This window comes from Phodopus roborovskii, unplaced genomic scaffold (assembly GCF_943737965.1).
Source record: "Phodopus roborovskii unplaced genomic scaffold, PHOROB, whole genome shotgun sequence".
NCBI classification, from domain to species: Eukaryota; Metazoa; Chordata; class Mammalia; order Rodentia; family Cricetidae; genus Phodopus; species Phodopus roborovskii.
In genome coordinates this window covers 3,722,501-3,748,096 of record NW_026126469.1, presented here as the reverse complement: position 1 = coordinate 3,748,096, position 25,596 = coordinate 3,722,501, and the positions used below count along the sequence as shown (strand labels likewise).

The 25,596-nt window shown below is 46.8% G+C and overlaps 1 protein-coding gene across 3 annotated transcripts in view; it reads right to left on the bottom strand.

The window, feature by feature from the left end:
• Positions 1-224: 224 nt before the first annotated feature.
• Positions 225-25,596, bottom strand: part of Dgcr2 (DiGeorge syndrome critical region gene 2) — a 61,570-nt gene continuing 36,198 nt past the window's right edge. For 2 of the 3 annotated variants that reach the window (XM_051191064.1, XM_051191062.1), the window contains exons 3-10: positions 23,402-23,527; positions 20,562-20,781; positions 18,456-18,532; positions 17,956-18,132; positions 10,238-10,441; positions 4,862-5,014; positions 3,749-3,985; positions 225-2,603 (exon numbers count right to left, since the gene is read on the bottom strand). In XM_051191064.1, the coding sequence (XP_051047021.1) occupies positions 2,353-2,603; positions 3,749-3,985; positions 4,862-5,014; positions 10,238-10,441; positions 17,956-18,132; positions 18,456-18,532; positions 20,562-20,781; positions 23,402-23,426 (1,344 nt within the window). In that variant the 5' untranslated portion in view covers positions 23,427-23,527 and the 3' untranslated portion in view covers positions 225-2,352. The remainder of the gene's footprint in view (positions 2,604-3,748; positions 3,986-4,861; positions 5,015-10,237; positions 10,442-17,955; positions 18,133-18,455; positions 18,533-20,561; positions 20,782-23,401; positions 23,528-25,596) is intronic. The other variant, XM_051191063.1, reaches the window with a different exon arrangement.

The window sequence follows — 25,596 nt, the reverse complement described above, 5'->3', positions numbered from 1 at the left end:
ATACCTTCCCTGCTCGGCCTAGCTCACACTGGTCACCAGTAACCAGAGAATACACCAGCCTGCCTGTCACTCTAGCAACACTTCAGAGGGAGCACAGAGGCTCCAAACCTAGCTGTTTGGTCCTCAATCAAGGGATGTCAGAAGCCAGCTAGATGCGTATAAGGACTGAAACCTTAGGAGAGCTCTGGCTATAGGGCCAGGCCACAGCAAGGACTGACCATGCCTTTTCCATAACACAAGTTTATTTGGCATTGGATGAAATGGTTCTCACAGCATCTTAAGAAAGGATTAATGCCAACCCGACCAAAAATACACCCAAACTAAAATCTTTAGTGAAAGAAGTATGTAAAAACAGGCATTGAGACAATGTACAGTATCAAATTCCACTTCAAGGCAGGTCAGAGGGCACCTAGCCTCTCAGAAGAGTGGCAAGGCAGTCCTGGGAAAGGGGCCTCCCAGGAGCTTGGCCTGTCCCTTGGGGCCTTGTGGGATGGGCAAGGAAACAAACCTTAGAAAATCCTGGACCTGGGATTATTCACCAGTAAGATCTGGAGAGGGTGGCAGACCCCAGTGCTTAGACTGCAATAACAATAGTGTGAACAGCTCCAAACACAGGCCACACCCACCCTGAATGCTTGCTGGACAGACCCTGGCAGTCCTGTCAGGCCCACCTCATCTCAGCAGCACCATGGTCCACTTTAGGTCACCCTCTGCAACTCTGCCTTCTGGACTCTGGCCCCAACCCCAAAAGTCATTTGGTCCCCAGAGAATTTCAGTCTGTAATATGGTCTTCTGTGTGGTCCTTAAGACTCTTCTGGGTGGCCTGGCACCAAGACAGATCCCCACTGCTGTTCTGGAGCACAGTGCCCACCACTCAATACTTGCAGGAGGCATGATGAACTTCGTTCTTCTCAGCCATTGGTAAAGGAGGCAAGAGCCCTTTGGCAGAGGATGTCCACAGCAGCTAGCCTGTGGGCTCAGCCTTGAGACAGACTATCCAGGGACAGACAAATCTTATACCTCCAGTTAGCCCTGGGGATCCAGTCTGAAGATGCTCCATTATGGGAAGGGGGAACAGGTTTTTTCCAAGCAGTGTAAAAATGTGCCTAGGATTGTGCATGTCTGATCGAGCACCAAAGAGCTGGAGGGTCTTAGTCGTTTCTCCTGCTCGTGTTCTTAGCTGGACAGGAGTCACAGTCCCACTGACCACAGCCTAGGAAGCAGCTCAGGCAAATGGCTCATGTGGGATAGCCTGTCCTGAACTCCCATGAACCACCATCACTTGCAAACATTTAGTCATGTGAGGACACACATAGATACAGAAAGATCCAGACATCCAACACAGAAAAGATACAGATGTGCTAAAAATTGCACAGAACTCGCTTAACCTCCAACCCTTAGAAATGCCAAAGGCCTGTGCCGGGAGACCAGACCACCACATGGAGTTGGCAACAGGGGCCTCTGGGCAAAAAGCCTAGGTACCCAGTACTGTGGAGGGGCTGGGAGGCATGTGTGGCCAGTAGATGCTGGGTTCCAGCAGTGGTCATAGGGTGAAGTGGACTCAGATAACACAACACAGGATGCCCACTCTTCCCAAAACAAACAACCTTTTATGGCACAGACAAGGGGGCTGGCTAAACCCAATGGTTATTCACCAGCAAGCAGATACAGGGATCCAGAGTGTGGCAGAGAAAAGCCAGCATGCCCAACCCTGCACAGGCATCTAGAGTCTACTCCTGGGGAGCCATGCAGAGCTATACGCCATGGAGAGTGCTGCCACAGTGTTGGCTCAAAGCAAAGCTAGAAATGGGGTGGCAAGTCCAATTTTCTCCCAGGGACTGGCACCTCGATATTTCCATTTGGGCCGGAAGAGGATGCCCCCAGAGAGCCAGTGCTGCAGCGGCCAATGTGTTCCCCGGAAGCAGTTCACAGATGCTCTGATGTCTCTACGGAGTCAGGAGTGCTGCACATAGTGGTAGCCCTGCTCTGTGTCTGTCTACACTGGTGCAGTCACTGGTTGATGACTGGCTTCTGTGGGTGAGACAGTGCACTAAGTAAGCCCATCCAAAGATGTATTTGGTGTGGTTTGAAAACTTGTGTCATTCTGCCATTTAAAAATGAGACTGACCCAAAACTTTTCATGTTTGAGAAGCCCTCAGATAAGGATGACACAGGCACTTGTTCCTCTCTCGGGGTGCCTGCCTTCAGTTTCTATGTACACCCCCCGCTGCTGGTAGTATGTGGCAGTGGAGTAGGTCTATGACAGGACCCCTTTAAGTCTCCCACTGGGATAGGTGTCTTCTGAACAGGAAACAGATACTCCCAGCCCACTGGGGTCATGAGCTGAGTCACCTAAACCACAGTACTGAGGGAGCCGAGGGGATGGCGCCCTCCAACTGGTGGTGCCTCTGTAGCTGGGGTGTTCCCGTTCTGGTCAGGAGGCACCAGCAGGGCACTGCTGCTGTCTGTGGAATCTTCCAGATCTGTCAAGGAGGTATCTGCAGGGGGCAGTGGATGTTCCAGGTGCCTGGGCAATGCACCCTCAATGCCACCGTCCCTTGAGGTTGGCAGGCTGGCCTCCGCAGGTTCAAAGGCATCGTCATCTGCAGGAGACCAGGGGGATGTCAGAAGCAAGTAAGGGCCTGGTCAGACTGAGGATTCCCTTCCTAATTGCTGAGTGGTGAACGGGACCTAGAGTGCTCCTAGCCTAATGTTCTGGCAGACACAAGTTCATCTTGCGACCACTGTTTGTGGTAGATGAGATGTAGTGATCAACTGCTTAGAACAAAGGGAGACCAGAGAGAAGCCATGCTGATTCCACAGGGACATAGCAGAACTATGGTAACTACAGCAAAGAGGTTGGGTAGGAGCAGGCAGCCTGGAGAACCATTGGTGTTAGCACAAAGCCATTCCCTAAATCTACTTAGCACTTTGGGCTGTTCCTGAATGTTGGTTGACCAAAGGCCTTGGCTGTGAGCTATCTCCATACCTACTCTCTGCCCTGTAGCCTGGAGAGTGGAGATCTGCATCCATCTATTGTAGTCTTGGTGGAAAGCTTTTCTTGTCTCAACCCTTTTGTAGTGTCAAAGATCCAACCAAGGGTCTCTAGAATGCCAGGCAAATGTTCTACCAGCTGAGCTATGCCCCTAGTTCTGACTGTAGCCTCTCTGATGACAGCCTGACAATTGGCTCTGAAGGCAGGAATCCAATCCTCATAGCCCTAGACCATAGCAGTATTAAAAGTCCCACTCTGTTGCAAAGTGCAGTCTGTGACGAGCCAGGCATGTTTACATAGGGGACAGGACAGGACTCCTAATGGGTCAGGCAAGGGGCAGGGAGGGAAGCAGCACACTCCTCCTGAGCTATGCAGTCTAGAAGGCTAGACTGGGGTCAGGTGGGAAACAAGCAACTTTTCAACACAACACTAGGAACTGTTATGGTAGTGTCTTTATGGTTCGGAACAATCAGAGCTGGGCTGAGAGGCCAAGGGCTGCCCGACCACTAACAGATGCTCACAGGAAGAAGAGAAGGATGCTGCCCATGAGCCCCAGAACTCTCAACACCCCGAAGGCAGCCAAGACCAAGTGCCTTCTGCAGGGGAAATCTTGAGAATGGCCCTAAAGTAAAGACTAAGACGGCGATGAGAAGGGAAGGAGATCCCCAGATCCCAGGAAATCCTATGGTCCTGGTCCTGTATTCCTGATTGCTTGACAACTCCACATTCCCTCTCCCTAGGGTGGACAGGCACCTGCAGGGTCGTAGAACATACTGTCCGGGTTGATGGAAGCCTCATAGGGTGGTGGTGGATCATCCGGCTGGTCCATATCTGGGTACTTGTATGCTGTATAAGGAGGTGGAGGGTCGTGGAAATGGAAAGTCCCACCTTCCCCATCGTCAGAAAGATGTAGTGGGGTAAGGCCTGTGCCAAACCCATCTGGGCCATAGTCAAAGCCAGGGATCCTCCGACCAAGGTTGAAATGGTGCACTGAGCCATCAAAACAGAAACAGGACAGAAGCTGTGTGATTTGGTAGCAGGCTGCTGGTTCCTGAGCCTCCTTCCCAAGGCTGACCTTGCCACCCCAGTGTCACACTCCTGTCCCTGCCAGCTTAGTGTCACACTCCTGTAACCAACTACCTACTTGCCAGCCACATCTAACAAGTCACACTGATTTGGCCAGAACCTCCCATCCCTAGATTTCTCCAACTAAGGTGTTCACACCCCACCTATTCCTACTCTGACACTTGGTTACGGGGCAAACCCTTGGCATGCTGTAGCCTCCAGCTCCAATTCTGTCTATTGTAGAAACTTACATGAGCATAAAGACAGATTAGGAGGACACTGCTGTCAATTGCTAAAAACTCAGGGTCCTAGTTAGCAAGTTTCAACCCTGCCCTGGAAACACTGGGGAACCCCTTCACAGAACAGGTGAGGTCCCGTGTAGCTGTTGGCAACCTGCTCCTAAGCCTCCTGTTATTAGGGAGATGGGGCACTCTGGCTAAGACATTATCTCAGTTGCCTGATGTGGCTACAGGGATCTGAGCCTCCCCTGGCACGTGCCCATACTCAAAGTTCATCAAAAGAAAATGCCTGGATGTTTAGAGATGTTGCTCCTGATACAGAGCAGAGAGGGTAGCAGGCCTATCTTGAATTTTAGCCCATCAGTACCTCCCCAGGTGTCCCACATTCTTGGCTCCCTAAGGTAGGTTCAGCCCCAAGGCAAGCAAGCATGTCGCTGCAGAGGGACACCTTTTTCTCTTATCTCACCAGATTCTACCTTGGAGGATACAATTCAGGACAGGGGAAGCTTGGCAGACCTAGGAGGACTGAGGGTCACTATTGTGGCCCTGGGTGGGCACTCACAGTTTGCTCCAATCAGGGACTCGATGCGCTCCCGGCGCCTCTGGCGCAGCCGGTGGACCATGAAAAGCAGCAGTGAGAGGATGAGGAAGGAGGAGATGCAGCTGACGACCAGGCGCATCCCACTAGCCATGGAGTCAAACAGGCTGCTACCATCTATGAGGAGGGGTGAGGAAGAAGGAAAGCAGCTGCTCTGAGAAAAGGAACTTGCAGGGCTGGGGCCAAGGCCTTGGGCTGGTTGAGCCTTCGCCCCTCCACCCCAGTAGCTGTTTACACTGTCTTTGACAATTTTTTAGAACAGAGGGTAAAAGAAAACTGCTTAAAATTGAGAACATACTGTGACAACAATGACAAAGCAAGAAAGGGAACACAGCTCGGAAGTTTCCAAAGGCTTGCACAATCGTGCCACCTCTCTGCTCTGGGACACAGTGACTGCCTGGCCTCACCCGGGTTCTTTCTCATTGGCCACCCTATGAAATGCTGCTGCAACAACCACTGAGCAAGGAAGTAGACTCCTGTTCTAGGACTAGTGGGCACTGGAGAGCTGAACTGTGACATAACTTAGGAGCCAGGTGCCTTCTCAAGGTTGTATGTGTCTAACAGTGACAGAATGACATTATAGGTAAGACTAATACTGAGCTCACTGGAGGACCACATGGAAGACAAAGCTGCTACATGGCGCCTTCCAACAACTGTCTTGGCTGAGGTTCACAAGGAGAATTACTGTGAACACTGTTGCTCACAATAGTTTTCCACTGCAGCTATGAGTCTTCAAGCCACAGCAGAGAAATCAGTCTCACTGTACACTATGCAACACAGCCCTCACTGCACACCCCTGAAGCAGACTTTCCTTAAGAAGCCCCAGCTATCCTGTGCACAATCATGCAGGTGCAGGAGCAGCTGGGGCAGCACCAGCTCCCTCTTTCTGGATAAATTTTGGGGAAAGAGGATGCTAAATTGCCTTCCCACTGCACTGGAGACTAAGATACAACTGGTCCACCCTGTAGAGCCCTTTTCAGTCCTTCCATTCTTTTGGTAGTCATGACCTAAGAAGGGAACTACTAGTATAGTGAGTACAGGTCAGAGACAGTGATTACCAGGCAGACAGGAAGCCACTCAACCTTAGTACAGTATGCCAATACACCAAGCAGATGTGTCTACTAATACCAGGTATGAAGGTAGGTGACATCTGTTGCCAAGTGCACACACTGTGTGACTGGTGCTTCTAATGTGCTCTCAACCTAGTTATAGTCTCACGCCAATGGATTAGGGTGTGGTCCCTCCTGGAAGCAGTGACCTAATAGATCTGGAGGTGCCCACTTCCCAGCTCTACAACAGTTTTGGAAGGTAGATTCCCAAGGACTAGCCTAGAAAATTACTCCATGACCCACACATGAGGAGCCAGGCTACAGAGCCCTAACAAATCCTGCTAGCTAGCTTGATCTAGACCTGAGGTTCTCAACTAATGTTTCAACTCTGGTGACCCCAACCATACAATTACCTTCATTGCTCCTGAGTGGTGTCTCAGTTCCTAAGGCCATTGGAAATGGAGTTTTCCAATGGTCCCACAGGTTGAGAACTGCTGATCTATTCTGCCTCTTCTCATATGACCAGGAAATGATGCTTTCAATTGTGGAGTGGATATGTGGAAAAGATCACCCAATCAACTAGCTGCTTGTTGGGATGCCTCTGATGACCTTTGCGATTCCTGTCTGTGGGATAGTAACAGGTATATTCCCCAGAGGTCAGCACCGAGTTACCAGGTGAGTACCTAAGGAAGTAGTCTTGTTCAAGTGACTAATTCCTAATCAGTTCTACAAATAAGTTCAAGGACTGCCCCTCCACTCTAGGACCAAGCCATCTACAATCAAGTACAAAGCAGACAGCTATACTAGAATCAGATGGCAGGTAAAGGTCCTGCCTATGCCAGTATGTGTGCTATCAAGTTTAACTCTCTTCTAGTCCATGTGTGTTACTTTCCCATATAACTGATACTGAACATTTTTTCTAGGTCCTTTACAATATGGTAATATATACCTTCTTTGGTGAAGTATGTTTTTAATACAGTTGCATTTTCTTATTACTGAGCTTTTTAGAGGACTTGTTTGTTTTTTGAGACAAAAATCTCATATATCCCAAACTGGCCTCAAATTTGTTCTGTAGCTAATGATAGCCCTGACCTTCTTTCTAACCCTCCTGCCTACAGGCCTGCACTGCCATGCTCTACTCTGCAATGCTGGGTGGGGCTCAAATTCAAGGACTCACGCATACTAGGCAAACATAGTATGAACTGTTATGTTCCCAGCCTCCAGAGTTCTTTACATATTCTGAATATAAGAATTCTATATGGCTGGATGGTGGTGGTGCACTGCTTTAATTCCAGCACCTGGGAGGCAGAGGCAGGAGGATCTCTGTGAGTTCCAGGGCAGCCTGGTCTACAAAGCAAGTTCCAGGGCAGCTAAGACTGTTAAAAAGAGAAAACCTGCCTGGGGGTGGGGGGGGGGACAGAATTCTGCTTAGGAACATATGAGGTGGATTTTTGATTGGGCTTATACCAGTATCTATAGTTAATTTGGGGAAAATTAACCTACTAGTGATACTGAGCCTTCTAATCCACAAACATGCTATATTTCTTTTTTGGTTTTTCTAGACAGGGCTTCTCTGTAGCTTTGGAGCCTATGCTGGACCATGCTCTGTAGACCAGGCTGGCTTCAAACTCCCAGATTTGCCTACCTCTGCCTCCTGAGTGATGGGTTTAAAGACGTGCACCACCACCTGGCTGGTATCTTCTTTTTATTAAAGTCTTTGATTTTGTTCTTACGCCAGTGTTTCATGCTGGCAGCACATACAGTATGCAGAGTTTACAGTCAGACATTTCCTATTGGTGGCTATTTTAGGTGGTGCTTTCTTTACATCTTCAATATTTAGCTGTAACATAGTATACATAAACACAATGGATCGACATTCTGTCTGAAGACCTTGCTAAACATATTAGTGGTTCTAGTAACTTTCCTGCAGATCCTCCAGGACTTTCTTTGTAATTATATCATTTGGAAAAGTGATGTTCTCATGTCTTCTTCCTTGTTTCAAATACCTATTTTTCTTCTCCTTCCCTGGCAATGACTCTGGTCTTGAATAAATGCTGAAGAAAGAGTAGTCACCTTTATATCGCTGAAGGGAAAACTGAAGGCTAAGACTGTTCCTGTTGTCTCCACTTCTGTAGCAGGGTTGGTTCTTGGTGTAAGTGAGTAATCCCTAGCAAAGGCCTCTGTGGGAAAGACAAGGTCTGTGGGAACAGGCACAGCAGAGCAGGTCCCAACCAGCTGCTCCAGCTGTGAGGAAAAGTGGCCTGCAGAAGCTCTGGGCCCACTAGACACAGAAAGGGTCCTGCTCTGCTGAGAAGTCTCCATTGGCTGGGTCAGGCTCGATAGGCTAACTATACCACAGATGTGCCACCCTGTATAATCTGGTCATTTCTACAGATTCCAGACAGAGCTGCAGGGGAGTACTGGAAGATTCCTAAGAAGTGGAACCATGAACTGACTCCCATAAACTGAGCTGGAAATTACAGCAGTGTGGCTAGGGGCACAGGAAACTTTGCAAATACCCAGTTGGTATCTGTATATTCATGACCCTGAGTGGATATATTCTAATCTATGGGAAGGAAGAGGTCCAAGTATCCACTTCTCAATCCCAAGCTCTCTGCACTCTGGTGGGCCTCCCAGAAACATGGCCTCTGCACTTACTTCATGTCTGAGTACATGTGCAGAATGCCTGCTTCTGTTTAGCCTCAGACACAGCCTCAAAAAGGCACCTCCACTCTCCTACTTGGCAGCCCTTAGGGAAGGACGATGATGGCACTCTGCTCAGGGGACAGTACTCACAGTTGTGGCCTCATGCTCCAGCTCTAGTTTCCCTTCCACAGAGCTCCTGGAGGATGAGGACACAATCTTCACGCCCAAGCTATTATTCTGCAGGGCCTACCCACATCATTGTGGCACCCAAAGAAAGAAGAAATTCATGCTTTTAATTTATATTTCTCTTGAGGCTAAGATGTCAGTAGCTCTGATGTATAGCAAAGAAAGAGGCCATACAGGGTGTTCATGGGTGTTAATATGCCTAAGCAGGACTCAAACCTGCTGAGTTTTCCTACCAGGAATGCAAACAGGACCCCAGGCCTTGCACATGCTAGGTAAGTGCTCTATTACTGAGACTATCCAAGCCCCATGAACATTCTTTTGTTGCAAATGGAAGGAATACAGACAGTTATCCTGAAACCTGACTACACAATGTGTACCTTAGAGCACCACCTAGTGATAAAGAGGTGTGTGTGTGTGTGTATCACTACAGAGAACGTGTCCTAGAACTCATTCTATAGCCCAGGCTGGCCTGGAACTAACAGACACCAGCCTCTTTGCCTCCCAAATGCTGGGATTAAAGGTGTGTCCAACCACTGCCTGGCTGATGAAGAGTTTTATCTTAACATTAAGGGCATCCTTAAAACACCAATATCTACAAGCAAGGACTATTTAATTCCCTATCTTCCACATTCTACCATAATACAAGGAGGAAGAATTCAAATGCACATGTAAATTTCAAGTTTAGGTCTTATTCTTAAGAAATGAAAGACAGGCCTGAGTTGCCAAGTTGATTTGTAAACAATCAGCAATGCTGAAGTTTAAGTTTATTTGTAAATACTACCTCAGTGAGAAATAGGCAATGTGACGTGTATATATATATGTGTGTGTGTGTGTGTGTGTGTGGTGTATGCATGTGTGTGTCCGTCCGTCCATCCGTGTGTGTGTGGTGTATGCATGTGTGTGTCCGTCTGTCCGTCCGTGTGTGTGTGTGTGTGTGTGTGTGTGTGGTGTATGCATGTGTGTGTCCGTCCGTCTGTCCGTCCGTGTGTGTGTGTGTGTGTGTGGTGTGTTTGTGTGTGTGTGGTGTATGCATGTGTGTGTCCGTCCGTCCGTCCGTGTGTGTGTGTGTGTGTGTGTGTGTGTGTGTGTGTGTGGTGTATGCATGTGTGTGTGTCCGTCCGTCCGTGTGTGTGTGTGTGGTGTATGCATGTGTGTGTCCGTCCGTCCGTCCGTCCGTCCGTGTGTGGTGTGTTTGTGTGTGGTGTATGCATGTGTCCGTCCGTCCGTCCGTCCGTGTGTGTGTGGTGTGTGTGTGTGTGGTGTATGCATGTGTCCGTCCGTCCGTCCGTCCGTGTGTGTGTGTGTGTGTGTGTGGTGTGTGTGTGTATGTGTGTATGTGTGGGCGTGAGTGTACACACCTACCGAGCCCTGCGTCAGCTATGTAAGTAGACATGGCCATTGCTGCTGTGTAATGTTTAACAAATTCTTGAGAGTCCTCATCACTGCTTGGCTGCCTCACCTGGGTCCAGACACATGAACTTGCAGCATTCCTTAGGGTCCTTGCGGTACTGCTGACATCCCTGAGGCCTTTCACACAGGGCAGCAACGCACATCTCAGGCTCTCCTCGATGGCAGGTACAGCTCAAGCATGGGTCATCTCCCTTGGGAGTGAAGTAGAACCCTTCATCCACCACATTGTCTTTAATATCAACACATGTCTGACCTGCAAGGGGCACATATACACAGATGTATACGTTACCAGCAGCACTGAGCCTTGATTTCCCACAACTACCTGCACCTTTGGCAAGAACAGGGTAAATGAGCATCTGGCCACATCTTTTTGGCAAGTCCTCCCTGTACAGCATGCTAAGAATCTGAAGCAATCACCACACTTCATCTGGACAAAGCACAACTGGCCAAGACAAATGAAGCCCACCAACTCAGAACAGGAATGGCAGATTAGGGCAAAGGTGTCTGTAGAAGCATTTGCTTTTAAGGGGCCTACTTCATTAATGAGATTTTTCTAAATGTTAAAATGCAGATGTTATGAACATCGACTATTTGAAAAACAGAATGTATTTATAATAAGTTTCCAGGTACTGCTTGGCAACATGGTCCCCTGAAACTGAGACATATGTAGTAAACTGCACAGAAGTGACGTAGGGTACTAGAGCAGGGGAAAGAGCTACAACCAGCCCCTGAAGCCAGCAAGCAGATGTGACAGATGCATGGGGAAAGGGATGGGTATGAGGGAAGGGAACTGGAAAAGGAAGCTTGTCCCATTTTCCAGATGGCATGGGGGTATCTACAAAGAAACTTTGGCAATCTTACAGCTCTACTCAGTTAGGACTGGGATCACCCACGTGGCCACCGTTGTTCAGGGGAAGAAACAGAACATTCTATGCTACAACAATGAGGGAAAAAAAAAAAAAAAAAAAAAAAAAAAGGAAGAAAGAAAGAAAGAAAGAAACAGAAGCCATAGAACTACAGGATACCATTAAGTATCCCAAAATGGTTAGGCATCAACACAGGCCATTGACTCAGCCACCTAAGCAGTAACCAGCCAGGGCAGCTGGAATCTAGTCAATGACCGCCAATGTGATGGCTAATCTTGTTTGTCAATGTGAATGTATCAACTATTTGAAGCTTGAAGACCCACCTTAAATCTTGCAGGCAAAATAAAAGGACATGGAAGAAGGAAACACTGCCTGCTTGTCCTTACTCTCCTTCAGCATTCCAACATAGACTGATACCAGGTGCTCTCTAGGAACCCTCCAAGACTCCACTGACAGACTGGGACTGCCGAGCTATAGACAGCCTTGTGGACTGAACAACTAGGGGATTCTAGGCCTTCCCAGGGTTACACAGCCACTGCTGAACTAACTATTCAGACAGTATCCTTAAGTCAGTTCTAATAAATACCTTTTCATATATGTGTTAATTCTACCAGTTCTGTTCCCTCAAAGAACCCTGGCTAACACAGCTAACTATACGTTCTATCTGTATTCTCAACTCAGTCTGCAAAAAGAAAAAAACAAAACAAAACAAAACAAAACATAAGGCCAATATGCTCCTCATACAACTAGCCAAGTAGTCTGACCCTTATCAGGCACTGAATTGTGCTGTAGAACCCTTCAAGCTCCCTAAAGATGCCAGGCTAGAGCCAGCCCCACTGGAATAGACAATGGTGAAAGTTACTTCCTAGAGACTCAGGGTCCTGAGGACTGATGCAGAATCAGAACAGCAGCCCTGTCACTAGCAGGCTACAAGCTGTCACAGATGACTATCACTGGGATGTTCTGTCAATCGGTCTCTGAGGCAGCTCAAAGGCAGACCAAATATGGATGATGAAGCAGACAGAACAGGAAGGCTGCAGTGTGGTAAGATAGCTAGTCCTATCTTCCTGTGGGATAAAGGATCTCCTTCACCACTGACCAAGCTGCAAGCACCCATGGCTACTACCATTCATGAATGAAAAATGAAGGAAAAACACCAGTTATGACAGAGAACAAAGAGCCACTCCACAGAGACCACAAATGTCAATGGCCCATACAATAAAGGTTCTAATGGCAAAGGCAGCCACACACAACATCACATGGCGTCTTACTACTCATAAAAGAAAGCATTTAGTAGGGGGTTTACTTAGTTTCAGAGGTTTAGTCTATTATCATCATGTCAGAGGGCATGGTGACAGACAAGAGCAGTAGCTGAGAGCTACATGAGAGGAGAGAGAGAGAGAGAGAGAGAGAGAGAGAGAGAGAGAGAGAGAGAGAGAGAGAGAGAGAGAGGTCTGGCTTGGGCTTTTGAAACCTCAAAGCCCACCCCTAGAGACACACCTCCTAATTCTTCTAATCCTTTCAAGCAGTGCCAGTCCCTGGCAACTAAGCATTCAATTACATGAGCCTATGGGAGCAGTTCTTATTCAAACCATCACAAATGGAAGTTAGTCAAGAAACGGAAAGACCAAGCAGGAATCCTAGAAATGCAAGGCACAGACAAAAAGAGTAAAGCAAGCAGCCCCTCAACAGGCTCTTAAATATGTCTGACAGAAGAAGGGTAAGGGTGATTCAGACTCAAGGACAGAAATGAGACCAAGGGACATGGAAGTCAGGTGCAGTGTGTAGTTCCGGACTGCAGAAAATCAGCTATAAAAGGCCGTCACTGGAACCACTAACAAAACTAGAATAGACTGTTAATGATGGTACAGTGTTACTGTCAAATGAAATATCCTGAAGTTGACAGTTATACAAGAATGTGTATTTGTTCTTAGTAAACACACTGTATTGCTATGAGTCCACAGCATCTCTAATTTTGAACAGACGTTGAATTGGTAAGACAAATACAGGTGTGTACCATCAAGGGAATGAGGCAGTACATTACACTGTCTTTGTAATTTTTTTCTCTAAGTTTGAAATTATATCTAATGTTACCCAAGGTTACTAACCCCTGCTTTCCCCTCACAGTGCAGATGGTACTTTAAGGTCATGTCTAGCAAACACTCAAAGATAAGGTTACTGTCAACACCTCCAGATTTAAAGAACAGTATGGGACTACTTCCCAATATATTTTATAAAATGAATATAAACACTGATACAAGGTCAAGCCAGTCTGTTTGCCTGGGCAATGGAAGTGGTAGCTGCTGACCCCACCTGCTGCTCTCATGCTATTGCTTCCTTCCCAGCTCCCTACCCCAGAGGGTGCCTGTCTGCAGATGGTCAGAGAGCTCTCAAGCTTTGGCCTTGGCTAGCACAGCAGATGGTGGCAGGCATACAACAGCAGGGAGAGCTGGAAACAGCCACAGTTCACTGTCTCTTCTGTGCTGCTGCTGAGGACGCAGCACAAGCAGGTGATCAAAACTTAAAGGGAGATGATGAGTCATTTAAAAACCCACACACTCAATAAAGTGGCCACCCTGCCATGTTACAAATATAGACTTCGGTCTGATAGCAAGGGGTATGTGATCCTTAACCACTAGGGGCAGAGCCTGAAGACCATTTCTTCTGTTTTTTTTTTTGTTGTTGTTAAATCTCCTCTGCCGACTCCAGGGAAAAGGATATACTGCTGCACTAACAGCTGAGTCTTTTACTACTCCAAGCTTATGCAGGATGCTCTCATTTTAGCTACATTCAACAACTGTGGATGAGCAGAATGGGCATTGATGGGAACTGTACAAGAGTGGAGAAGGAGCCATCCACATCACTGCAGAGGTTCAAGGCATGTAACGGGCAACTGTGTTAAACATTCTAATCACACGACAAGATTACATATTTCATTCAACAACTACTGAGAGATGGGGAAAAATTCATGCCAACTGCTATGGTAGTCAAAAAGTACTCCAGCTACCACCCAGACCTGGCGAGAGAACTAACTACTGTGATGCTGACCATTTGGAATGAATTAGACAGTACGCTGCAGTCAACCTGCTAGAAAAAAATGGACAGCTAGGCTGTGGTGGTACACGCCTTTAATCCTAACACTCCAGAGGCAGAAGCAGGCAGATCTCTATGAGGCCAGCCTGGCCTACAGAGTTCTAGGACAGCCAAAGCTACACAAAGAAACCAATAAATAAACAAGTCAATTAATTAATAAAAAGTGGGACTGGTCCCCTCAGCCTTCAAACTCATTTGCCAGGTGGTGGTGGCGCTCACCTTTAATCCCAGCACTGGTGAGGCAGAGACAGGCAGATTGCTGTGAGCTTGAGGCCAGTCTAGTCTATAGATTGAGTTACAGACATGCTCCAAAGCTACCCAGAAACCCTGTCTCAAACAAACAAACAAACAAACAAACATAAAGGAAGAGAATCTTGGGAATGGCTTCTGTCTTCCAAACCTGATGGTCTGTGATCAATCTCTAGAAACCACATGGTGGAAGAAAACCAGCTCACTCCTGAGGGTTGTTCCAGGAGCTCCACTCCTGAGGGTGGAGACATGTGTGCACAAAAATGCATGACACACAAACATGTTTATAAACAAAAATAACCTTTCTAGTGACACTCACTGAAAGGGATTCTTGGAACATAAAATTAAAAAAAAAAAAGTATCTTTAATTATATGTACGTGTGTATATCTGTGGGTAGGTATGTTCATGTGTGTGTGGGTGCCCATGGAAGTCAGAAGAGAGCATTAGGTTCCCTGTAGCTGGAGTTACAGGTGGCTGTGAGTTTCCCAACATGGCTACTGTGAATTGCACATGGTTCTTAACCACTGAGCCATGTCTCCAGCCCTTCAAAATCTTTTTTCACCCTAAGTTTGACTTTGCACAGCCTATCTTGGAAGTCATAGATGAAATAATTGAGTACTGCCCACTGGGGTCAGATGTCCTCCCTGTGAGAGTATTTCCCTGAGCCATGTTCAGGGACTTTTAGATGCAAGGCAGAGGTTGAAGGTCAGAGCAGTAGTAAACTGTCACACACAGGAAGTGTGTACAATCTGCTCGGAGGACTGATGCAGGCTTCTATACTTGGGTTCCACCAACTATGTCACACCACGAAGGGTTTGTAATAAATCTGGACCTAGCTTGTCATCAACGACCTAGTATCTGGTCATGTTATAAAACTGACTATATACTTAGGAAGGTTAGGGAAACAGAAGAGAGACAATCTTTCTGATGAGATGTTGTATCTGGGTGGCTGCTGTTGAGATTTTAACTCTGCTGAGAAATAGTAAAAACAAACATGATCACACAGGAATATTTAGTGAGACAAGAGATAAAATGGTTATGTATAACTTCAGATTCACATTTAAATCTTACGTCCATCATGTAAACAGTGTGTTTCAGTTCTTTTTGTGACTTCATATTTTAGTAGATAAGTGAACTTTCCAAGATTAATGGGATTTATCAATGTGCAGATAGTTTGGTGATGTCTGAGTTGGACAACTGCTGAGCAGGCAGTGCAGGGTTGTTATATATTCCACACTTTTTATCTTTTGATGAAAAAAAAAAAAAAAAAAGGCCAAGGAAAAGAATTCAATAGACATACCTGGCCACCAAGTACTCTCTATTTCAGTTATATCTCCAGCAGTACCCACTCTTCCCCAGCTGCCCACCCCTCTCCCTAGCCACCCCATTTCCTCCCTGGCTGACCCCTGTCCCTAGTTACTTATCCCCTCCCCAAATGCCCACCCCCCTCTCCAGCTGCCCACCCCCTCTCCCTAGCCCACCAAGGGTTTTCTTTGCAAGTGCTTTAGGAGCTAAGAAGCTAGTCTCCTGGATGTCTCTTGATTACTTGCATAGTTAACACTGTTGGTTGGACTAGCACTACAATGTCATTTCATATTTAAAACAACCTGGCTGCCAAAATCAGTATAATCAAAACCCAACACCTTCCTAACGAAGGCAAATGCTTATTCATTCATTTATTCATTTATTTATTTGTTTTGAGGAAGGGTCTTAATATTAGTTCTGGTTGGTCTACAATTTAAGAGACATACCTGCCTCTGACTTCCCAGCGGTATTGGGATTAATGGTGTGTGCCACCAGGCACAGCAGAATTTGACTTTTTTATAAGGGCTATACAAATTATTGTTAACTTTTAATATGCTAAGTAATTTTCATCTTGATAACTGGATCTTTATTTGATTGTCATTTGTATTTGAAAAACCTTTACAATTTCAAGTTACATTTACTAGTGTGTGTATGTGTTTGTGTGTGTGTGTGTATATGTGTGTGCGTGTGCGCACGCGCACATGCGATCACACAAAAATGGTGCATGTGTGCTTGTCAAAAGACAGGGTGAGGGAGGTTCTCTCCTCACACCAGCCAGGTTCTGGGCATGGAGCTCAGTGTCTGGCAAGCACCTTTACCTGCAGAGCCATCTCATGGACCTTAGGGATATTTCTTAGCACCAACCACTCACATATTGTGGAAAGCTAATTTTCTTGCATTTTATGATATCTGTATTATGAAGATAAGTTGCAAGAATAATCTTAAAACTGAATTACATTTAAAAAACAAAAATATGAGCCAAGGAGAGTACAGAAAAGGAATGTACCAGGCCAGGCTCACCTCTTAAGAGTTAAAACAAATGTTAAGACAAATGAAAATTTGTATCAACAAATGAAATTCAGCAATGTGAAATACAAAAACCCCACAAGGGTGGTTAAACAGCAAATATGATAGTGAGTGCCTGAGGTCCCAGCTGCCCAGGAGGGTGAAGACAGTTACTGGAGCACAGGTGTTCAAGATGAGCATGAGCAACACAGTGAAAACCTAGATCAAAAAAGGCAGCCTAACAAAAAATGAACAAAGTGATGAGATTAAAGTAGAAAAACCTACATTAATTTTGAAAACCAGAAAAAACTCTGTAGTAAAACTCAGCATTTTTGGTGGCATGAATGAATATTCCTGGAAAAGTAGAAACAGAAATGCAATTCCTTTACTCCCAAAGATACATTTTAAAATCCTGTAGAAAGCATTAAGCTTGATGCTGACACACTAAATGCATTCTTAGAATTCCTAATCAACGCCATACCGTCCGTACTGGAGACCTCAGCAAGAAGAGCTCAAGAAATCTGGTGCAAGGTTTCAAAGTTCCAAAACTGTCCATGAGATATCTAAAAGGATCCCATACTAAAAGAACTAATAAGAAAAACAAAAAACTCTAAAATTTGTGTAGAAGAGAAAAAGGCCCAGAAGATCAATAGTCAGAGAGAGAGAGAGGGGGAAATACATGCCAGATGTTGAGGTCCAGTCTAACCTGTTCCCTGGCAGCATGATGCTGACACAGACTGACAGTGACACAGCAGGGGAGGAGGGGCGCCAACACATCAACAAAGGAGAACAGCTAGTTCACAAGGCCAGAACTGAGGACACGCCTCATTTCAACCATCACTTCAGCGACTGTCAGCAAACCAAGACCAATCTTCCTCTTCACCCCTTCCTATCCTGAGGATGGGGGGGGTGTCCCAACTTGGCTTGGTGTGCTACCCTACAAGGGACGTCAAATGTGGGTGGCAGAGGGTTGAGGAGACACAGATAAGACAGGGTCAAAGGGGATATCCAGCTGCAAAATTACCAAGGCCCTGGGGGATGCAGAGCTGCCGCAGGATTGGCAAATCCTGAGGTCACTGCCCTCCCCTAATCTCTGAGGAACACTGAAGCCAATAAAGCAGAAATTGTGGTCAGGGGGTCAAGAACACCTATGGCTGCCCAGGCCACACAGCTAGAGGCCAGCTGGGTGGAGGCATGTGAGAGCACCACAGGGTCAGAGCACACCGGAGGCTGACCTCCAGCACTCACTTCTTTTACACAGAAACGAAGACTTCTCAGAGCAGCTCTCGGCATGCCAGCTATGGAGGTCATGGTGCCTCAGTGTAGGAAAGTGGAAACACTGGAGCTGGGCGCAGAACACATTGTCACTCTCAGACATGGCTGAGGCAAAGATGGGATCTGGAGGCAGAAACACTTCTGAGGAGCCTGTGGAGAATAAAGGTGAGGATAGACATGTCCAACCTTTAGCAGTTTGTCATACACTCAAGGGGGTCCTGGTGTTAACTGGACATGACACCAACCATGGGGCTGGAGGACTACCAAGAGCTAAAGGCTGTACAGCTCCAGAGGAGATCCCAGAAACAAACAGGGCCTGACTGGTAGGCAGTATGCTGGCCCAGGGTGCCCTCTCTGCAACCCCTGTGGCCTTGCAAATCAAGTAACCACTAGGTGGAGGCAGGCAGGGAGACTCTGGCAATGTCTTGAGTCAGGGTGGTTCCATTTCACACTTAACATATGAGAATGCTTACCTTTGAATGCCACTTCCCAGCGACCTTCTAAGGAATGATTCCGCCCAGTGATGATATACTGATAACCAACCCACAGCCTGCAGGACAGAGAGAAACCTCAGCAACGGGGCAAATGAGCCATTGACGGGATGTATTTAATGGAACTGAGAACATTAATTGATCTTTTGGTCCCAAGAGCAAGGCAAACACTCTACTCCTATACCATTATTTATTTTGGGATAGACTTGCACTGAGCTTTGACCCTACTGGCTCAACCTAAGTAGCTGGAATTACAGGCATGTGCCACTACACCCAGAGTATCGTTCATTTATGTCTCTGCCACTCAGTTATCAGTCCTGTGTACATGCTTTCGTAGTTATACTGACCTCTAAAAAAGTAAAATTCTAAAATGAATCTGTTGTGGACTATTCCTTTACACTGTGTGAAGATGTGTCACAGTGATTGGTTTAATAAAGAGCTAAATGGCCAATAGCAAGGCAGAAGGTATAGGCAGGACTTCTGGACAGACAGAGTTCTGGAAAGAAAGGAGGAGTTGTTAGCAGGACCAGAGAGAACAGGAATGCAGGAGGTAAAAGCTGCAAGTCACAAGGAAACATGTAGACGAATAGAAATGGGTTAATTTAAGTTATAAGAGTTAGTGGGCAAGCCTAAGCTATAGGCTGAGCATTCATAATTATTCCTAAGTCTGTTGTTTTTTGTGAGATGGTGCCCAAAGAAAATCTATTTACATGAATCATTAAAGTTTTCCTTTCAATTTTAATAAAATCCATTTTCTAAACAAACTCACAGCTCAGAAAGTTTTACATCTGGTATCCCACCAAGCCTGTTCTTTTTAGCTGATGGTGTAAAACTTTCATATTCAAAGCCAGGATGACCTTGGATATACTGTCATAGAAACACAATTCTGAGGATATAGAACTGTGAACATACATTACCACATTCACTGCTTTCTGCTTAGCCTCTTTCAAGCCTGCAGCACGTCCCCAATCTGTGTCACCAAACACTGAGGCACCTGCACATGGACCTGACTGAATGCTACAAGCACCTAACAGTTCTGAGCCTTCTCACCTTGCCTTAGCTCTCCAGTTCCAGTTCTAGAGATGTACTCCTACAGATCTGATACCACTTGAAGCACCATGCCACTGCAGCCCACACCGAGAGTAAAAACTGCTGTGAGCAATGCAGGTTATGTACACATGTACACAGGGTGTTCTTGTGAGGCCCAGGGCAGATGAGTTATTTATCCAACACTGCAGCTGCACATAAGAAACAGCACAGTGTTCTGGTTTGCCACACATGACATAACTGTAGCTTATCTTGAAATGGCCCTCTGGCTACCTGCCTTAGGTCATCATGCTCCCCTGGTAGAATGGAGCTGTGCCATTATTAGGAGGCAGCAAGTGACTGGCAGTGAACACTGTGCTCCCTTCTAGAGGAGAGGAGACAACTGGCTGCCAATTCCAACACAGCACAGATGGGACACATGGTATTGCTTCTAGAGGTAGCACCCTGAGAATTTCGGTGCATTGCTGTACCCTAAACAAAAGCCCCATAGATACCGAGCCTTTGAGTTGGCTGCTACTTTTCTGCTTCCTCTACATGAGCAGGGCCTGCAGTTCAGGAGGCAGGTTCTAGGCAGACTGCCTAAGCAAGGCCTGGCACATGCCCCTGAGCTCATCAACTGTCACATGTATCAGCACTAGGAAGCCTAAGGTGTCTGAGAAAGACTGAGCAGAGCCACAGGCAGCACCCAGCAGAGCTGACAGGCTTACCTATCAGAAAGCACTCCCATCCCCCTGAGTACCCTTCTTATGCCCAGAAACCCACTGAGCAGCCCACTGGGATTCAGACTAGCACAACCTGGCCATAGTCATCAAGTGCAGCTGTATCCACAGAAGGAACCAGTGAAAGAGACTGGTCCATGATCCCACAAAGCAGCAATGGGGCCCCTGTACTCCTTGTTTTTTCACAAGCCCTCAAATGTCATCTTGATGCCAAACTAAGCCCCTGGATCTCTACCTGCTTCTACTGATGGGGACTGCCTTCCCCAAGGGGGGCTGCCAGTGAGTGCTCGGCAGTAAACAGACTCTGAATCCTGGGACTCACTTGCGTTGGTCTTTCCAGCCGAAGCTCCGCTCTGGCTGGTCCCATTCCTGTGCCAGAACGAAGCGCAGCTCCTGGTCAGTGGAGAAAGTGGCGAGCGAGCCGTTCACACGCTGGCAGGTCTGTGCAGCGTCCCAATAGTTCTCTCCACTGAGGTAGACCCGGTAGCAGCTGGCTGTGCCTTCATAGTGGTGCCACCCAGTTGGGCATTTCCCTAGGAAGCATGGAGAACGGAAGGGGAGTTGTCCCCCAAATTAGGATCCTGACTTCAAAACTGAAATTACATGTGCTATATCAACAACAGATACACCTCAGAATCACCAACTACCCCAGGCAAGGGCACCTATGCAATCTAGACATTGTGTCAGTTCAAGAATCCCCATCCTGACAGTCAAATAATCTGCTTGTCTTTCCTCCATTTTCTTCTTCTCTCTGTCCCCACTGAGAGAGAGAACCTTGGCAGGTGGATGGGTGGATGCTCAATAAATCTTTCTACCCAGAGTGTCTAGGTCGGTAGGTTCCACTGTGGTTTCACTTACAGCGATAAGCTCCCAGCCCCAAGATGGGTCACATTGGCCCAAATGCTCAGGTCCTTCTAAAAAGCACAATCCAACCTAGGGTATACATGTATTCAAGGCCCCTCAATGCTTCTTCATGCTTCTTCAACCTCCTTAGTAGTCAACAACAGTTGCGAGATAATTTCTCTAACAGTTCATTCTCTGCTTATATCTGGTTAACAAAGCAGAAAATTAGTCTCAGGGAGGCCCTAGGAGTAAGCAAAACACCAGAACTGTCAGTTTCTGGCCTCTGCTGCCAGCAAGCCCCATGTCTCTTTTCTGTTCAAAGGTATTTTCAGTAAGGGGCCAACCAGCATTCCCCTAAAACAGCTCCATAAATCTAATTTCAGAGGGTCCAAACATGCCTCTCATAGATGAGAAAAGGAGACACAGCTTTGCCAAGCTGGTGAGGCTGAGGTAGTGAGAGCCCTATCCCCAGGACACCTCCAGCATTTTCTCATTCTCGGATGGTTCATGTGCCCCTTAGGCATGGGAAGTATTGGCACTTTACACTTTATCGATCTGCTCCATAGATCTTGAGCATTCATTCAAATGTTTGTGCTCTGATGCTATTGTTGGTTGTCAACTTGACTAAACCTGGAATTCACTAAAACCCAAGTGTGGGCTTTCTTTCCTAATTAAATAATTTAAGCCACTCTCTGCCTGTTTGCCTTAGCTCTTGCTGACAAGTCCTTTCCTACACTGGCATTATAGCATCCAGCCTCATGGACTGAACAACTACTGGATTCTTGGACCTTCCATTGGTAGACAGCCATTGCTGAACTAGCTGGACCACAGCCTGTAAGCCAATCTAATACACCCCCTTTCTCGATGGGTGGTGTTGGCACATACCTTTAATCCCAACCCTTGGGAGTCAGAGGCATGTGGATATCTGTGAGTTCGAGGCCAGCCTGGTCTACAGAGCAGGTTCCAGGATAGGCTCCAAAGCTACAGAGAAACCATGTTTCGAAAAACCAAACCAAAACTAAAACAAAAACCCTTTCTCTTTCCTCTAGATTCACTGTCAATTCTGTTTCTATTTGGAGACAGTTTCACTATGTAGCTCTGGCTGGCCTGAAAGCCTCCATGTAGACTAGGCTGGCCTGGAACTCACAGAGATCTGCCTGCCTCTGCCTCCCAAGTGTTGGGATTAAGGGTGTGCACCAACCAACACCTACCTGGCTAGAGTACCCTCCTACACTCTTAGCTATGTCAGTTGTCAAAAGATGCTATTTAAAAATGTACCCACATGCCATGAAACTGGTAAAACTTATTAGGGGTTTATGCCCATGTTTTTATTTTCATCTATGTGTATGGTTTGCTTCCTTGTGAGCCACCATATGAGTGCTGGTAATTAAACACATGGCCCTGGAATGAACAGCCAATGCTCTTAACTGCTGAGCCATCTCACCAGCCCGATTCATGTTTAGATTTAAAGTATGTGTGACTGACTTAATAACAGAGCCACATGTTGACAATACTGTGTGCAAGGATGGCAGCGAGATAGCAGTATCTGGTCACTGTCCAAGCCTCAGATAAGCATGCTGAGTGCATAGGGATGTGGATCCTCCTGGAAGGGACAGTATGGCTCAGTATACACAGGACATACTTCCTGAGGGACAGCTCAGATGCCTGGGTACGTTTCCTATCTTCACTCAGACTAAGAACTATGACTCGATGCAAGGCTGGTGTGTGCTGTGAGGTGCTGGGAGCCTGGAAAGTGGTTGACTTTCCAGGGCTCCTCACTGCACTGTGTTGGGCTCAGCAGTCTCTGTAGCTTGGTGGCCAAGATCTAGGTTTGGTGATGGTCAGCTCAGGCTGCAGGCAAGATGCAGGTTTGGTGATGGTCAGCACAGGCTGCAGGCAGAGGCTGAGTGCACAGTGCCTCAGAGTCAGCTCCCATGTTGAGGCTGGGGCTAAGAGTTAACACAGAAAACAGATCCCTATGTCCTTCAGAAGCACATTAAACACCAGTCCTTCTGCCATAAGTCACCTTAGCAAGGCTGTGCAGGGCGGGGGCATTTTAAACTATGTTTACTTTTCTTCAGCCTTGTTATGCTCCTTCAGAAGTATTGTCACAGATCATTCACTGACTAAGCACTAAAAGAGGGAGGCCGCTTGCATGCTATAGCTATGCACTCTCACATGCAGCCTCACTCATGTTCTCCCAACATCTTCCAGGGCTGCTTTGTAAACCTATCTCCCCAGCAGCAGCCTGAAGAGAGCCAGGGCTAACTGAGGCTGCACACTCAAGGTGGGCTAACTCAGGGCAGGTCCGCAACTTACTGCTGAAGCGGACAGGCTGAGCCATGTTCACTGTGTGGAAGTGTGTGGGGTCACCTCCTCTGGTCCGCCCCTGCCACAGGTCCAAGGTCTCCTTCCCATGGTAAGGACGAGCTTCTCCAGTCACTTCTGAAAGCAAAAGAAGTATGCTGTGAGCCCATTAGCAGCAGCCAAGACACAACCCTGCCATTTGCCAGCACCAAGTCCAAGGCAGCTCAGTGCTGGAAAGGCCTGGTGGGGGGTGTGGCATCAGGATTTTCTCTGGATATCTAAAAACTACCATTGTTCATACCAAATAGGACAAGTATATTTCTGGGGAAGTATACTTTTATTTTATTGATATTATGAAATAGGGTCTTGTCCTTTTACAAACACTCCTAGTCAGCTATTCCTGCTTCACAATGGTTGGCAGTGCCAAGCTCCATGGGAATGCCTGGTGAGGGAGCTCTTTCTAAGGCCTGGGCTGCCCTCTCCAGACTCACAGACCTGGAAACATTCTGTTAGTGTGCAGGGGAAGTCGTCTACCACACAGTCACTGGCAGGTTCCCCCAAGGCCGTTAAGCTACCAGGCTAGTGGCTCAGGATACAAAATACCTGGCATAGGTCCTGGAGTGCAACAGGTCTCAAAGTGTGGCTGAGTGTGGACCGGAGGCTGAAGCTAGAAGGCCCATTCTAGTTTTACACAGAATGACCTAACTTGTAGGTCATTCCTCCCGCACAGATCCTTGGGAGTTATTCAACCCCTGTGAGAGACACTTTTCTCCCACCTCACAAAGGAAGAGTGGACTAAAACAAGTTAGGTGATTGACCCTAGGTCACTGACAGAAGACAACCAGAGTCTTCCTGGGCCCACTGCCTCCCCCTCTACCTGCATCAGGATAAGGTGAAGCCAAATAGTAGTATACTTGGTATCATGGCTGCTCTCAGGCTTGACTGAGAATGAAGACATGACAAGGGATGGCCGTCTACACACTGTTCCTTAACTCCACAGTTAGACCACTTGATTGAATGAAGTTTCTCCAGATACCTGACTGTATAATCCTGGGCCTAAGCTTTTTTTGTTTTTTTGTTTTTAAATCTAATTAAATTCTCTCCTCTCATTATGAAACAATATTTAATGTATTTAAGTTTAAAAGTTAAACTGTATCTATCAACCATTACTACATGAAGGCTCTCTTGTTTTTCCTACACAAATCCTTAAAAATTTGGGATCAGGTGAGTTGTAGCATATCCAGTGTGCATGGGTCCCTGAACTCCACCTTCACATAGAAGAAAAAGGGAATGAGGAGGGAGGAAGATGGGGATGGCAGAGTAGGGAAGGGGACGGGGTGACTAGTTACTGTTCTATTGTCCTGATATGTTGTTTTAAACTAAGTCTCTATCATTCTACCAATCAGTAAAGACTCAGGAGCCAGACACTGGGGTGAAAACCTGCTAGAGGCAGAGAAAGCACCCAGCTGCTTCCTCCTCCATCACTGTCCAAGAAAAAAAGCCCTGTTTGGAAGTTTCTCAAATATCCGCCAACCAGATGTTCCTCCTCCCTTCTACTTCCTGTGCATCTCTCCTGATTTCCTCTTACTCTCTGTGGTTATTTCCTGGCAACTGGTTGCTTGCTCCACCTCTTGACATAGGTTGGTTTTATTTAATCCTGTTTACAGTATTCAAGCAGAAAGCTCCTGGACTAAAAAGTTTGTGCTAGGCCTGCCTGAGCCACACCACAACTAGAAGCAGATTTTTCCAGTAAATAATGCAATCTCAGGTTCATTGTGTGATCAAATATCCTGCCTGTAATAGTGATTAGACACCATGACCAACCATCAAGAGGGGAGCATGGCAGTAGGCAGATATGACATTGGAGCAGTAGGTGAGAGCTCATATTTTGAGATACAAACTGGAAACAAAGAGAAAAAGTTAACTGGAAATGGAGTGGGCTTTTGAAACCTCAAAGCCAGCCCCCAGTGGCACACCTCCTTCGAGGCTATACCTCCTAATCCTTCCCAAACAGTCCCACCAACTGGGGACCAAGTATTCAAATGCCTTATGGGGGACATCTCATTCAAACTACAACAGAGGGAAAGATGGAGAGGAGGAGGATGGAGAGCAGGAGAGGGAAAGGAGGAGGGAAAGAGAGGGATTACCCTGTCACGCCTTTGCTGGCAGTTGAGTCCCAAGAGGGCAGTCTGACTGTGTCACAGGAT